The sequence below is a fragment of the Strix uralensis genome, chromosome 17 (genome assembly GCF_047716275.1).
Source record: "Strix uralensis isolate ZFMK-TIS-50842 chromosome 17, bStrUra1, whole genome shotgun sequence".
Lineage (NCBI taxonomy): Eukaryota > Metazoa > Chordata > Aves > Strigiformes > Strigidae > Strix > Strix uralensis.
In genome coordinates this window covers 14495836-14510814 of record NC_133988.1, presented here as the reverse complement: position 1 = coordinate 14510814, position 14979 = coordinate 14495836, and the positions used below count along the sequence as shown (strand labels likewise).

General features: G+C 48.3%; 1 protein-coding gene across 12 annotated transcripts in view; it reads right to left on the bottom strand.

Moving 5' to 3' along the window:
• Nucleotides 1-14979, bottom strand: part of PITPNM2 (phosphatidylinositol transfer protein membrane associated 2) — a 142001-nt gene that overhangs the window by 7178 nt on the left and 119844 nt on the right. For 9 of the 12 annotated variants that reach the window (XM_074887155.1, XM_074887156.1, XM_074887157.1 and 6 more), the window contains 7 exons: nucleotides 14080-14229; nucleotides 8889-9053; nucleotides 6772-6975; nucleotides 4849-4997; nucleotides 1877-1993; nucleotides 1028-1144; nucleotides 510-658 (listed from right to left, as the gene is read on the bottom strand). In XM_074887155.1, the coding sequence (XP_074743256.1) occupies nucleotides 510-658; nucleotides 1028-1144; nucleotides 1877-1993; nucleotides 4849-4997; nucleotides 6772-6975; nucleotides 8889-9053; nucleotides 14080-14229 (1051 nt within the window). The remainder of the gene's footprint in view (nucleotides 1-509; nucleotides 659-1027; nucleotides 1145-1876; nucleotides 1994-4848; nucleotides 4998-6771; nucleotides 6976-8888; nucleotides 9054-14079; nucleotides 14230-14979) is intronic. The other 3 variants (XM_074887166.1, XM_074887165.1, XM_074887167.1) reach the window with 3 other exon arrangements.

Below are 14979 nucleotides of genomic sequence, written 5' to 3'. Positions count from 1 at the left end.
GTCCTTATTGCTGGTAAACCAGGCTCTGAGCCCACCCAACAAGCAGAGCCGCCCCGCAAGGAGGGACCATGTTCTACAGTCATCAAACTCCTCTTTTCACAGAATCACAGACTCATTCAGGTTGGAAAAGACCCTTGGGATCATCGAGTCCAACCTCAGCCCTACTCTACAAAGTTCTCCCCTACCCCACATCCCCCAACAGCTCATTCAAACGACCCTTAAACACATCCAGGGATGGTGACTCCACCCCCTCCCTGGGCAGCCTATTCCACTCTCTGACCACTCTTTCTGTGAAAAATTTTTTCCTCATGTCCAGTCTGAACCTCCCCTGTTGCAGTTTAAAGCCATTCCCTCTTGTTCTGTCACTAATTACCTGTGAGAAGGGACCAGCACCAACCTCTCTACAATGTCCTTTCAGGTAGGTGTAGAGAGTGATGAGGTCTCCCCTCAGCCTTCTCCTCCTCACACTAAACAGTTCCTCTTGCAAACTAAGCTCCAAGGTACCTCACCTGACCACCATCTTGACAGGGTACACGCCAATGCCCAGGCGCCGGTTCTCAGGGATGACGTAAGAAATCCTGCCACTGCTGTTGCTGATCTCTGTGTCGAAGTAAACCCACTCTCCTGACGGCGGCTGGGTCATGATGTGAATGTCCACCTGGGAAAACAGCAAAACTGGGTCAGCAACAGCATTAGACACAGACAAGTAGAACAGGCCAAGCACGGGGACCTTCCAGCCCAAGCAGGGCTGGGTCCTGCTTCCACCCTCTGCACTTCACAGATCTGAGCTGAGAAGCACCCAAACATCAGGATGCTGGAAGGAAACCCAGCCTCGGTGGCCAAGACCTCCATGATGAACACTGTTCCTGGTAGGAGGCACCACACAAGTCCAAGCAGCGGAACCTGGCCAAGACTCAAGGGTAGCAAACCCTGTCAGGGACCAAGGGGGCACTGACCAGCACCACCTCTGTCCCTGTCCCCATACTTTTTCCCACACGATGCGCAACCCCCATAGCAGACACGGTACCTTTTCTCCAGTGAGTGTGACCATATCTAACGGACCGTACATAAACCTTCCAGTTAAGGTCTGGGGCCCATCTTCATTAGCAATGGTGTCATTTATCCTGTGGTTGGCTGTAACATTCTGCACAAGTCAAGAGGGAAAGGAAAAAAAAAAAAAAAGAAAAAAAGAAAAAAGTTTACTGGACAACCTCACAGGGAAATGCCAAATATAACCAGACAAAGGAGAGCATGGGTTTCTCTGTGCCATTCCCCGCCACCCACAGCTCTCAGCTTTAGAAACAACCTGTGGCAGAGGTGAGACTCTGTGCCCCACATTGATGGGGTGGATTTGAGCGTACATGGCTGAAGAGCCAATTTCAACAGCACTTTGTACATGCAGTTCTGATATTACCTCTCACACTATGGATTTAAGAGGCAATACAAATAGCTGCCAGAGAAATTTGCTGACATTGTTTCAGCTCTAGCAGAGAACTGCCCTCTTTTGGGAATTGGAGACATTCCGTGGGAGAAAAAGGCATTTACCAAGCAGAGAACTTGCATTATTGGACTTTGAGAGATGTTCAGTCCCTTTCCCTGACCCACAGCCAACGCTTTCTGCATTTTCCATAGACTCAAGGCCAAGAGGAGACCTTGCTGGTACAGATCTTTCATGTTGCTCTTTCACGACTACATGGGGAGGATATAATCACTAATATACACCAGCAGTGCAACAGAATCCTCTGTCCCTGCTGCGGACAGACACAGCCGTGCCCATGCTGGCTGCTTTCAGTGCTGTTCTTGCAGCCCAAATCAAAACACCGCTACACGACAGCACTCCCTCCTGCTGTGGAGGCAGCCCAAAAAACACCCTTACCCGGAGCTTCACGTGTGTCCTCTTGCGGAGCCACTTCTCGCGGGGCTTGGAGGGGGTGAAGACAGACACCTCCTTCCCATCCAGCTCCAAAACGCTCGAGTTCTCGTGCCTCATCACCTGCAGGAGGACAGATCCCATCCAGACGTCAGCCACTTGCGCAGTGACCCCCCTCCTCCTGCCTATGCTGTTCTGCATCTCCCCAGCCAGCGCTGAGTAAGGGCAATGCCTGGACAGAGGCAGCCTGAATTTTGCCTCCTGGGTGTTTGGCTTGTCAGCTTGCAGGTTTTACAGGCTGCTCCCTTAATTGCAAGGACAAGTGGTCTCTTCCGAGCTAGCAAAGCCTGCGGCCAGCGCTGACTTAATCCCGGCTGGGACACAGGTTATTTAGATTGTCAGGAGGGACAAAACTGACTCTAACACAGCAGGACGAGCTCCGCGCTTAGATCTCTGCCCTTCCTCCAGGCATTAATTAGTCCCTTCCCATGGTCTGCAAGGGACTGGTCTCCTTTGAACACGAGTCTTCTGCCGTTCTCATAACAGATCCAGCACCAGCTGCTCTGACTGGCCTCATGCCGACAGATGCTGTTCCTTCAGCTCATTTCTTATTTCTATTTAAACACATTTCGGGCTGCTCTTGCCCCATGGCTATTCCTCCTCTTACTGATTTGACCCTGGCAGAGGCACACAGGGGTCTGGCTCAGCCACATGCGAGGCAGAGCCCAGGGCATCTGTCCATCCTGACCTCATCTCCGAGGCTGACAGAGCTCAAGGACTTTGTGCCGGTGGGATGTCACCGCACCAGAACGAGGATCAGAGAGGGGGCAAGGCGATGCCTCGCAGTCAGCCTTTGGGGACAATTCCTGCCTGTCACCAGGGCATGGGCAGGGATGGAGGAGCAGGAACCTGCAGAGAGGAAGGTTAGATCCCACCTAGATTGCTCTTAAGCTCTAGGAGAAAAGAAGAATAACACCCAAAGACGAGGGGACATCTCAAAGACCGCTGTAAGACTGAGAGATGACCCTGTGGACAACTCCAAAATTGGCAGTAGTCCTTAATCATCCCACCCCACCAAAAAATTAAGAAGCCTCTTAAACGTGGGCTCTTTTACAAGGTCTTGAACATACTTTGTGTGGCCAGCAGCTCTCCAGCTGACCTCGGCTGTAGCGGTCTGACACAGGCCAGCTCACTTTGCAGAGCTGAAGCTGCTTTAATTCCAGGGAAATGGAAAAAGGACCCCAGGGAGGATGAGCCTGCTGGGGAGGGAGTTCATGGAAATCCAAGGTAAACAAAATAACAAGTTTTACTGAAAATTATTTAAATCAGGAATCTATTCTGAGTCCTATTTGGGCTTGTTTTAACCAGATTTAATCTTTGGAGGCTAGAAGTATTCAACAGCTTACTTTAACATTTTGTCCGGAGATGGCTTTCAAAGGCAGTTAGAAACAAGTCCTTATTAGGGGAAGAAGTGGCATGGTGCTCTGGAAGGACAGCAAGAAGACAGGGGATGAGAAAAACCCTTGTCTCAAGGCAGAGATGAGTGAGGAGAGACAGGCACTGGGGAAGGGGGGTGCCAGGCTACCGAGGCGGCCACCGGCAGGCTTTGAATGGATGGAGAGGTACCTCAAGCCACAAGATACAAAGCCCCACACTGTACTACAGACCCAGGTTCAGGCTGAATCCTGAGTAATTGGCTATTTCTTGAGTGGAGCATTTTCTGTATGAGACTGTCATGATTGTTCCCCCTCATGCACAATTACGAGTCTCTCTCTATCTCTTCAGCCCCGTGAGGCTGAGTTCGATGCAGGGCTGGGGTTTCACAGCAGCTGCTCTGGCAAGGTGTGTGCGAGCACAGAGATGTCTCGCTGGGCTAGGTACAGCCTGGGAAGAAAGGGTCTCACTGGATTATCGCTCCTGCTCAGCTGCCACCAGCACTGACATGTCTGTTGTTTATGGTTCCCACACTATTTGGAAGATAGCACTGAAAGAAAGTTTGCCAACAGAATCATAAATAATTGAGAGCTGCAGTCAAGGACGCTGGAAAAGAGCGGGGACGGCTTAACAGCTGAGCTAACACAAAGCAAACCCAAGTGCTGAAGTGGGCAACATAATCTACAGAGTTGCTTTTAGTTTTGCTTTTTCCAATTCAATGCTCTAAGTACCATTCCTTGGGGGGTTCATACTTTGCAAGGCAAATAATTTTCCCCCCATCCCCATGGAACTGAAGAAAAGGTATTTCTTTTAGGAAAAACACATTTTAAACAGTAATTTTAAATCTCAGGCCAAATGTAGTTGATAGACTCTGAGGTGTCAGACTCTGGACACCAGAAATCCCCATTTACCCAGTCCCAGGAGAACTGCTTTGTACTGGAGGAACAAGGACTAAATCCCAATGCAGTGATGATGGTCTGAGTTCCTAGACGAGACCACAATAACTCAGAAAGCCAAAACGGAGAACTGAACTCTGCCTATCAACTCATGGCAAATTCATACAAAACTTCGCCTCAAATTCATACAAAACTTCTCCTTTGGTTTTATTGTATTTGGTGCTATCTCTATTTGTACATCCAGAAGTTCCCTTTAAGCTTCAGACTTGAGATCCCAACTCGCAGAGGACAGCTCACTTCAAGAAACAAGTGCCACTAACTTTTGCCACTGCGACCTGATAAGAAACAGCCCTGGGCTCACTCCATGGCTCCCTGGTGAGCCCATCTGAAACCTTCTCTGATGATAAAACCCAGACCCAAACTAACCAGGTGTGACAGCACATATCTGTGAAGTCTGCACATGTGCAGCTCTGGTAACAACACAGATGGGGAACAAAAAGTAGGGGAAGAAAACAGATCTGCAGTAGCAAAGGGTATTTTTTCATCTCTATGTGTCAACAAGAGTTATGGAAGGTGCAGTGGAAAAAACCAAAGAATCCAAAATATTTTTCAGCCCAAAGGAGATCGGGAGAGGGAGGATGACTGTACCTGTCTCAGCAGGAAGGAGACAACGTCTGTGGACTCCCAGTAGCTCGCGTGGAAGAGGTGTGGCAAAGCAACCGTTGGAAAAGCCGTCAGAGCATCAGGACAGTAGAGAGCGTAGTCGATCCTTTTGGTTCCCCACCATTTGGCAGCAACTAGAAGCAAAAGACTCGTTCAGACAAAGGGGGTTCACATGCACATGCAGTCTCCGTCACAAACAGTATTTCAAGGCTCTGGCTCTTCACTCCAGGTACGCTGGGAGGGTGCTCCCTGGCTGGCTGCACTGGTAAGAGGGAACAACCAACCCAGGGCTCAGTGTTTGCTCAGACTGAGGGAGGAACACACAGGGGCACCAGCACTTGAGCTCTCCCTTTATTTAAGCAAACAGGAAGGCACTAGAGGGCAGGTATTAAGTGGCTGTTAGTCCAGACCCCGGGGAAGGGGTCCAAGGCTCAAACGGAATGAGCCTGGGAATCCACGTACCGAAACATCAGACAGAAACGCGTCTCCCTGGAGCTGTGGGAGGAGGGATGTGTGTGCTCTGCTCACCACAGTACATGCCCAGGCCCCACTTCCAACTCCTTTCGCTTTCACCAAGGAATAGCATCCAGATATTGACCACACTAAAGAGGATCAGAATACCAGGAGCCCACGTGAGATGCTAAAAGGCACCACAAGGCAGGGTATATGGCACATGCTGCCGGGATTGGCAGTCCCCAACAAGTCTTTGTTGCCCTCCGGGGCTACCATGTTGAAGGCAACTGAGGTGTCCAGCCCAGCCTCCCCAGGAGCACAGCCTCTGCAGCGGCCATCAAGAAAAGTATGTGGGGGCACGGGACTTCGCTGCACAGAGGACTGAAAAATACACCAGGATTTTGGGCGGGCAAGGTTACAGACAACACAGAAGAGTTTCTCCCGCGGGGAGTCAAGTGTCTGACAGCCACTGTTCACCTGTGGGACACCACCACACCTCAACGGTGCCCTGAACTCTGCCCACACACATATCCTTTCTGACTCTGAGCATGTCTCAGCCCAAAGCCTCAGACCTCAAAGGCGTGAGCTGCTTTCCCAGCAGTGAGGAGTCCTCAAACCCCGCGCGCTCCAGCCTGGAAAAGCGGTCATGGAAAGAGAAGATGGATCAGATCAAGAGAGAAACAGGAGGAGCTGTGTTTGCATGCAGGTTGCAAGCCAAGGCTTTGACAAGGGCTTTCTCAAGCTTGGTTTTTCTCTGCGACAATGTTCCCTTTTTATGGACTTCCAGGAAAGCTGCCAGGTATAAGGTACAATCCAACAAACCCCTCTTGTTAAGGGAAATCTAGCTGGTGATGAGCACAGATGCTGTACTGAAAAAATGGACCCACCAGCTTCTTCCAGTGACCTGCACAAAGCTCCCACCACAGCAACATGCAGAGGGTTATGGCATCAGCACATCCCCACAGCCCAGCCCCGGCTGCACTGAAGGCCCAGGCCCTTGCTTTTCTCAAGAGCCACGGGAAGGAGAAGGAGGGCGTTGATGGATCAACATGGCTTTTCCGGATCACACAGGCACCTCCCCGCAGCCATTTCTGACTCCCTGTCTTCCAAATTGGCAGCTCCTGGTCGTGTCCCGATCTTTCTTTTCTCATGCAAGTCCCCAGTTTGGGTAATTTCAGATTCTTTGTAGGAAGCAGAGAGGATTTACTCTTCCATGCTCAAAAGACAGTGGTGGAGGCAGAAGCGTTGTCCCCACAGCTCTACCTAGAAGAACTCCTGCTCTTGCCAAGTTGTTAGCCGTGTTATGATCAATCTTCGGAGCAAAGGGACAGAAATACTTGTTAAAATGCAATCAGAAATTGCAGGTGCCTCAGTGAAAGCGCATAGATTTGTTGTGAAGTTCTGTGACTATCAAATGAGAGAGGAGGTCGACCGGAGTGGATCTCTCCAGAATACCTGTCTTGATGTCCAGGTCGGGTATCCGAAGAGCACAGTCTGCAGCCTGACTCCACGGCCCTTTGAGCTTTCTTCCCTTCAAAGGGATTTCATGCTTATGTTGCCTACGTCTCTTGGATGAGGTTTGGGTAGGGGATTTGTGAGGGAGGGCAAGTTGGGACAGAAGGCTAAACCCTCTACAATGATTAAGGTGGTGTTTGGTTTCTAAAAGGAAAAATAAAGTTAAAAAAAAAAAGCAGAAATCACACTTATTATTACGCCACACACACACACTGCCACAGGCAACACCAGTTTCATCCTCCAGAATTCCATAGTGCAAGGGAAGCTGCACCCTTGGGAGGGCTCCCGGGAGGGAACCATGGTTTTGCGGTGCCCCTCCAGACTTCCTCCAGCTTTCCCTGTGGGATAAGCACGGACCACATCCAATCCTCAGTGCCACACTAACAAGGTCAAGCGCAAGAGCTGCGAAGCCAGAGCCAGGGCTCAGAGGACATGTCAGCACTTGGGAGGTGAAGGAAGGGGCCACGACAGCCCTTGGGGCAGGCTGCAGAGGGGTCAGGGTGCACGTGCAGCCCACACCAGGGCCTGACTCTTCCTCTCCAATCTCAGAAACAGGTTTTGACAGCTGTGAAGTGCATGGAAGAATAAATTACACAAACCAGAAGCTAAATAATCAGGGAGAGTGCAAGGAAAGCAGAGAGAGGCAAGCACTGCATGGGCCTGATCCTGCCGTCAGCTCGCAGACGCATCATGCGGGCCTTTAGGCATCACCCCGGCGTAAACACTTCGTAAGGAACAACCACCGCCCCCCGCTTCCCATCCTGGGCGGCCGTGCTCGGCAGCTCTCCGTGGGTGTGAAACCAGCACAAAACAAACACCTTCACTCCCAGGAGCCTTCTTCCCAAGCAGATGAATATTTAGCAAAGCGGTTGTCAAGATGTCTTACCGGGACAAATATAAGAACGCACACGGGGAGTGCGGTGTCAGCTTTTGGATGTGTTTTGGGAAAGAAAACCTTGTCTGTCAGAGCGCAGGTAACTCATTCCTGCTGCGGAGTGTTGCCTCAAACAGGGCAAGAAGTTACAGCAGCCCCTGAGCAGCGTCCACAGACCGTCAGCAACTAACACTTCCCTCAGGGAGTGTTATTATCCTCAGTAATTAGTTATGAAGTGAGTTGTTCATAGCCCTGTAGTCTAAGGTGCCAGGAATGGAGTATCTAAATCTTTGCCACCTTCTGGGACAAGAGTTTGGGCTGAAGGTTTTTATGGTGTGGGTTTTCGTGCGGGTTTTTTTGTTACTGTTTTTTGTTCTGTTTTAAATTTGTTCGGTTTTCAGCCTTTTTTGGTCTCAGTTATCAGAGGTCCCTGAGGACACAGACTGTTAATCTTTCACCTCAGCTGAAATGAAGAAGGGGCTGAACCATTAACAAAGGCTGTTGTTCTCTACCGTATTAGCTAGGAAGTTATACAGGTCTTGGGGAAAAAAACAAAGAAAAAAAATCCCTTTGATTCCTCATTCGGCTCTGGGATATGGGTCATAACTGGCTGACTCTGAGCTGCCCTGCAGGCTACAGAAGAGCTGAATTTCTAATGTAAAGTAATAAATAACTGGAACCCTTTAAGCATTTCAGAGGGGCTTACTCATCCCCATTTTTGTGGGCCACATTTAAGTGATCTGCATCAAGCCACATGCTGCATCCTGCATTATCAATCTGGCAGTGTTGATCCTTACCAGTTCTGCACGACTTATCAACAGCAGCACAGAAACATGCCTTTGGATTAACCCTCACCACGCACAGCAGCCAAATGGTGCTCAGAGTTATCAATTATCAATATATTTTTTCCAACAATTTATCACCAGCACAGTCCAACATGCGTAGCACAGCGGTGGCCCCTGTATTGAATAAATCATCTGTTCCTCCAGGGGACACGGTAACACGTAGCACTGACTATGGCAAAACCAGGCGAAGGTGGAATAATTCCAGCTTTTTGTTATTAATGGAAAGTACAACCCCAGACAGACAGACAGACAGAAGCTGCGTGGCTCTGGTCCGGTGCATGGCGCTGAGAGAGCGGTGCGGCAGCGAGCAGTAGTCTCGGAGGGGGTGAAACACTTACTGTTGGCTATGTTGGAAGCAGTGTAACTGTCTGCCATTCCTGAGACCTGGCTGGCAATGCTGATCTCACTGGCTCTCCGGAAGCCCCTGAACTGAGGGGCTGAAATGGGGGTGGACAGGGACGCGCTTTCCATGAAGACGGCACCATGAGACTGAACAACATCTGCTACAAAGTTGAAACAGGGAAATCAAAATATTAGACCAACAGACAGAGGCTGGGCAAGATGAACTCGAGGGGAGGAAGGAGGCAAACAAGGCTGGTAGGTGCAAAAACCTTTCAGAACTGATTGGAATGAAAAAAGCATTTCATCGGAGCTCTGGTTTGAAAAGAAAGCAAACACCACAGCAGGCAGAGACATGTGGCTGGAGGAGCAGTCTTTGATTGAGAGAAGCAAAATAAGTAGCTCAAAAACCAAATACAAAACCCCAAAGAAAAATCCAGGCAGACTTATTCAAGCAGCAATAACAGAGCATGTGTCATACATACAGATGTGAATATACACAACTTTATATATTCACATCAAGACAAAATAACCAAGGTAAGGAGAGCAACAAAAAAACACCTTAGAAAGGGGATATTTGTTTTCTTGAAACATTTAGACTTAAATGAATATCTCCAAGATAGAAGCATCAGTGCAAAAGAAAAAAAAAAAAAAAAAATCAAGAAAACATTTTCATGCCTGGCAGGGACTAAATTTGAACTTGTATTTAATTGCTAATGGATACAGCCAACACTCGTTAAACTAAAGTAAGGGCTATTGCAAGAAAGGAGTCTGGTGCTGAGCACTTACATCTCCAATCGGTGTTGGCGGATCGGGGAGCACTCAGTCTCTGTGAAAACAGAGCTTCTTTTGTACAATGTGCAAGTCTGGGTTTTTAGATCCCAACCTGAGGTTTATCAAGTGTGGCCTAACCCTTTAGTACATAAATACAGAAAAGGAGGATTTAGTCATGCTCATGTAGATCTTTTACATGTATTGGAGGGAAATGGATCTAAAATGTTCAGGACTGGCAACTCGAGAGATGCTGCAAGTCACAATAAAATCTCTGCATTTCAGTTTTCTTCCTATAACACTGGTAAGAGCATCCACCCCTCTGTGGAGGCTACGAGGCCGAATTAAGTGTCTCTGGGATATCCCAAGATCCTGCACTGCAGAGGGTTTGTAATGCCAATACCAAGTACCTCACAGCAGGCAGCACCAGTATGCCAGTAACATGCAAAAGCAAAGCTACTTACTACCATTCTAACTTTGCCCATCTCTGCTGTAGCTGAGGAGCAGCATCTGAACTTTATTCCCAGGCATCAGACAGGGCACAGGTTTGTGTCCAGTCAGGCAGTTGATGCCACAGGGAACGCGAATACATTACTCCCACACACCAACATCCTCCGCCTATTTCAGCCAGTTTAGATATCCTTGGATTTAATCCCAGTATGCAGCTGACACAGGGCGTTGTTTTGGCAACTGGTTTATTTTAATATCAATCTTTTTTGCTTGGGGCTACTGATTTGCTTCATCCGATCTCTCAGTTCGCAGCAGCAGCGTCTGTGCCCACACAAATCCTGCTGCAGTGGAGGGGAAAGGGAATGTATGAAGGAGAAAATGCATAGCTAAGTGTTGGTAAAAGAGTTCTGTTCTCTGCAGGGAAAATCAGGCCACAAGCTGCTCTGTGTAAAAGCTTTGTGGACTGAGAGATCTGAGCCTTAGCGGGAGCCTGACCTGATGATGAGCTGCACACACTGCCCACGTTGTGCCTGAAAGGCCATTACCAGCATCACTTTCTCAGCACTTTCCTCTTCTTTTCACCTTGCCTTGAGCTGCTGGCTGTCAAGGCTGCTACCACTATCCACAACCCAGCCGGGACCACCAGGCCAGTACGGCAGAAAGCACCAGCACAAGCAAGAGCAGACAATTCAAGCAGAGGCTGTGCTCACAGAACATGAGCCAAGCCAGGAGTAACCCCACAAAGGTCTCAAGGATAAAAGGGTCTCATTGCCATTGCTGTGTGACCTGGGACAACCCTCTCATCTCTTCCCCAGTTACTCCTTCCTCTCCTTTCCCTTGCCTGCACAGATTCTTCTGTGCTTAAGCACTTGTGTCACATCAAACGGGTGCCCCAACACAGCTGTAACACAGCTGATGACCATTAGCTTCCCTGAACTCAGTCAGATGGAAGGAGAAGTTTGGCTTTGTCTGGGCTAGGAAAAATGTCAGGTTCAGGTTTAACTAACACCTACCAACAAAGCCTGAACTTCTTCCTCTCCCTTTAATATAAAACATCTATGGCTTGAATTAGCAAGCAGCTGGAAGACATGCCAAAGACTGTTACAGCAATGCTACACCAGAGAAAAGGCTGGGCCAAATGTGGTGCTGCCTGGGTTGATCATGGCTTTGGCTCCATTAGCATGTCTTCACTTAGCTCTATCTGAATTTTATCTCCTTTTTCGAGAACCCAGAAAGTGGAAAGTGAATAAAGGAAGAAACAGTGGTATTTTGGGCTTGCTCTTTTTAGCCAGTCTCGCTTTCCTGGGCCTAACTAGGGATCTTTGAATGCAATGAGTTTGAAGCAACCTCAACAGCACTTCCAACACCATCCTAGCTAGTGTCACCAGAGGAGTAATTCTCCTATAAAAGCCCGAACTCTTTTAGCATGACTGAACTGTTCAGTTTAGCATTGCCCGTGTTGGTGGCAGGAGTCTGCTCTGCAGGGGATGAAGTGCCACCCGACAGCAGCGCTCCCACGCTCCAGCCCACTCGGGTTGCTCTCGTGTTTCTCCCTTTTTCCAAGCTACACACCCTCTGTCCCTGAAACAGGACAGTTTCTAAGAGAAACAAGGGCCAGGAAAAGACAGGGCAGGAAGCATGGACAGTAAACCTGTTTTATGCATTACTGCCCCTTCAGCCAAGCTTCCTCAACCCCAGAGCTGCAGTGACAGTGACTTCCAGAGGAAACCCAGGGACCTGACTTGAGAATCCCCCTCCCCAACATATTTCCTAAACTCTGTGTATTCTTTGCACCAAACCCCTTGTGCAGCACCTGCTCTTGCAATTTTGAAACCAAGGGGGCTTTCCTGGGGACCAGGGTGGGATCAGATGCTGCCATGCCAGCACAGACCGATGCCGGCGCCTACAACCACTCCTGCTCCGAAAGGGAGCAGTCTAAAGTCTTCTGCATTGCAGAGGTGGCATCCCCAGCCACAGCTCCGGTCCTGACAATCGCAGGGAGGTTTTTCAGGGAAGCACTTTGAGCCCAGGGTGAAGTCGGATGGCTGGACCAGGCCCAGCAGTAGCAAGACTTTCATCAAGATTAGCTGTTCATTTATGTGGTCCAGGTAAGGACAGAGGTGCCCCCAGTTTACTGCACTGGCTGCAGTGTAAGTGTACTTCGTACCGTGTCTGAGGGCAGGCTTTATCAGAACAAGGAAGCTTCGGGAAGAGGAGACCTGGCTCGAGCAGTGCCCTGAGCACCCTCTCTCCCAGCAAAGGACCTGCTGCTGCTCAAACTGCACCACACACACATCGGGCCAGTGCAATGAACTGAGATTTAACTGCACTTCTGGAAGAGATGACATAAGAAGCAAAATCACTTTTTTTTTTTTGCCTACGTATGGATCTTTAATACTCATTTCAGTGTTATGCCTTTTCATTTATGAACTCGTTTGTCAATGTTCTTACTAATCGTTTCCCACTATGTGAATGGCACCGGGCCATCCTCCTAATGTACTGTTGGCACTGCGTTAAGTCCTTGGGGTATCTGAATGGCAGATTTCAATATGTGCTATTTGCAGGCTGAGCTGTGGGACCAAAGCGGGAAATACTGAAAGCAATCAAAAAATATGTAAGGTTCAATAAAAATAAAAAATAAAAAAATAGAAAAGCCAGCCAGCTGCTCAGCACAGGCCAGACCTTCCTTGCACTGGAGTCACTGGTCAGTGCTGGGCACTCTGCGGTCACTACCCTGAGATCAAGAACAACATAGGTTTCTGTTGTCTGTAAGTTTTTATGTTTCTGGAAATTTCCTGCAGTCCAGTGGCTGAACTGGGTTTCAGCACTTGCTACTGTCAGACCAAGCACTGCTTGGCCACACAAGAGTGCATGCTCTTGACACACAAGGTAAAGAGCAGAGAAGCTTCTAAAAGCTCTGTCCTGACAGCAGGAAATATCAGGTGACAACTGAACGGCATTTCATCAGTGACCTCCAAAGCGACTAATTAATAGCACGAGATCCTTTCCCTCTGCTTTGTTACAGAACATCACAGCACAGGCAACTTGGCAACTGCACACCTAAAAATGATCCACATCTTCAAAAGACAAAGGGAGAGACTATCTGGAATAGTCAGCAATGTTGCCATCCTGTATGACCACATAATGTACTGGACTGCTCATAAACAGCAAGGGTCAGCTTGTTAAAGACAAGGCAGCAGGACCAAGCTCTCAATGCAAAACACTGAAAAAGGGGTGAGAACGGGCAAGTAAGACACACGGGGAAGAAAAAACTAAAACAAAGTCAAGTTTCATTAAAATCGCAGATGTAGCACCAGCCACAACCAGAATAATTGAGGCCATGCAGCATTTATGATGGAAAATAAGGCAAAACAAATGCATCAAACTTTGCTTTTAAGGCAGAAGTCAAGAAATTAATTTTAAAAAGCCAACATGTATAGCCACCTTGGGGTTTGAAAGCCTCAATCACTGTGTTCAGCAGAGCCACAAGGAGTGTCCAAACATGAAATACTCAACCGGACAAAATGTGGTCTGACACAGACATTAATTAGAGTCCTGGCCCCGGCGCAGCGTGGCTGACTGCTGGGGAGTCACATGCTGCAGACAACCAACCCTTTCCGAGGGGACTCTGCGCACGGCGCGTACCATGCGAGCAGGGCCACCCAGGGACTCTGTCTTTCTGTGCCAAAGCCTCTTTCCAGAGGCACAGCCAGCACAGATGGAAAAAGGTAAGTACATGGCAGCAGTCTCCCCTTCTAGCATTAACCCCAGAATGGGACAGAGTCTGTAACCCCAACTCTTTTTCATGGTGGGTTTCCCAGACCCAAGCATGATCCCAAGCGGTTATTTCATGTGGCACAGCCTGAGACACAGCATGAAGATTTCAACTCCAGGAGGCAATAATACAATCTCCAAAAAGCACCCCAAGTACCCAACACCATAGACAATACAAAAGTGTAGATTACACACATTCAGCAAAACCAGCACTTTTATTGGAAACATCTTGCCAATTCAGTACGGGAACGGGGATACTTGTTTCCATGAAGCTGTCCTGGTGCTGGAGAGCACCCAGAGGGCTACTTTCCATGAGGAGGATGGGATTGTTCTGGATTGTCTCAACTAGAAGCAGATGGGGGAAAAAAAAAAAAACAAAAACAAAAACAAAACAGAAGGACAAAGAACAACAGACATGCGGCCACAAAGTGTTAACATACAAACAGTTACAACTGAGCACTTCAACTATGAATCTTCAATGAAAAGACAACCTTCAAATAGAGTAAAAGGAACAAAACATGGGTGACTTTCCAAATAGACCCACATCAGAGAGATTAACTGGTAGCAGAGGAGAGCACAACAATGGCATTTCAACAACAAAAGAAAAGGGAATCCTCTTAACCAGCTTCTCCAATGAGCCAAATCCATAAACACCCAGCAGATCCAGAGAAATCTTTTTACTACAAGGGGAAAAAAAGTATGCTGTAAGGGGAGATTTACTTGAATCAGACTCACAGCCTACACAGTGCAAAGCACAGGAGTGAGCAGGGATGTGAATTTGATTTCACTCTGCAAGGAGGTTGCAATGAAACAGGGACCCAACATTTAGTACAGATGAGAAAATGAAAAAAAAAAAAGTCTAAGAGGCTTTCTGAATCGTGGACTTAAAAAAGCTAGCTATCTGCATGAAGAAATATGAACAGGCAGTGTTACAGAAGGTTTTGTACATAACTAATTATAATCGAGCACCTGAATTTTACGTGATCATCAAATCATATAGCTTAATTATAGCAGCTCCACTCTTCTGGAGCGCCCTACAGTAAACACTAACTTCAGTAGTGGCTTTGCAAATCATGGTTAGAACAGTCCTTCTGG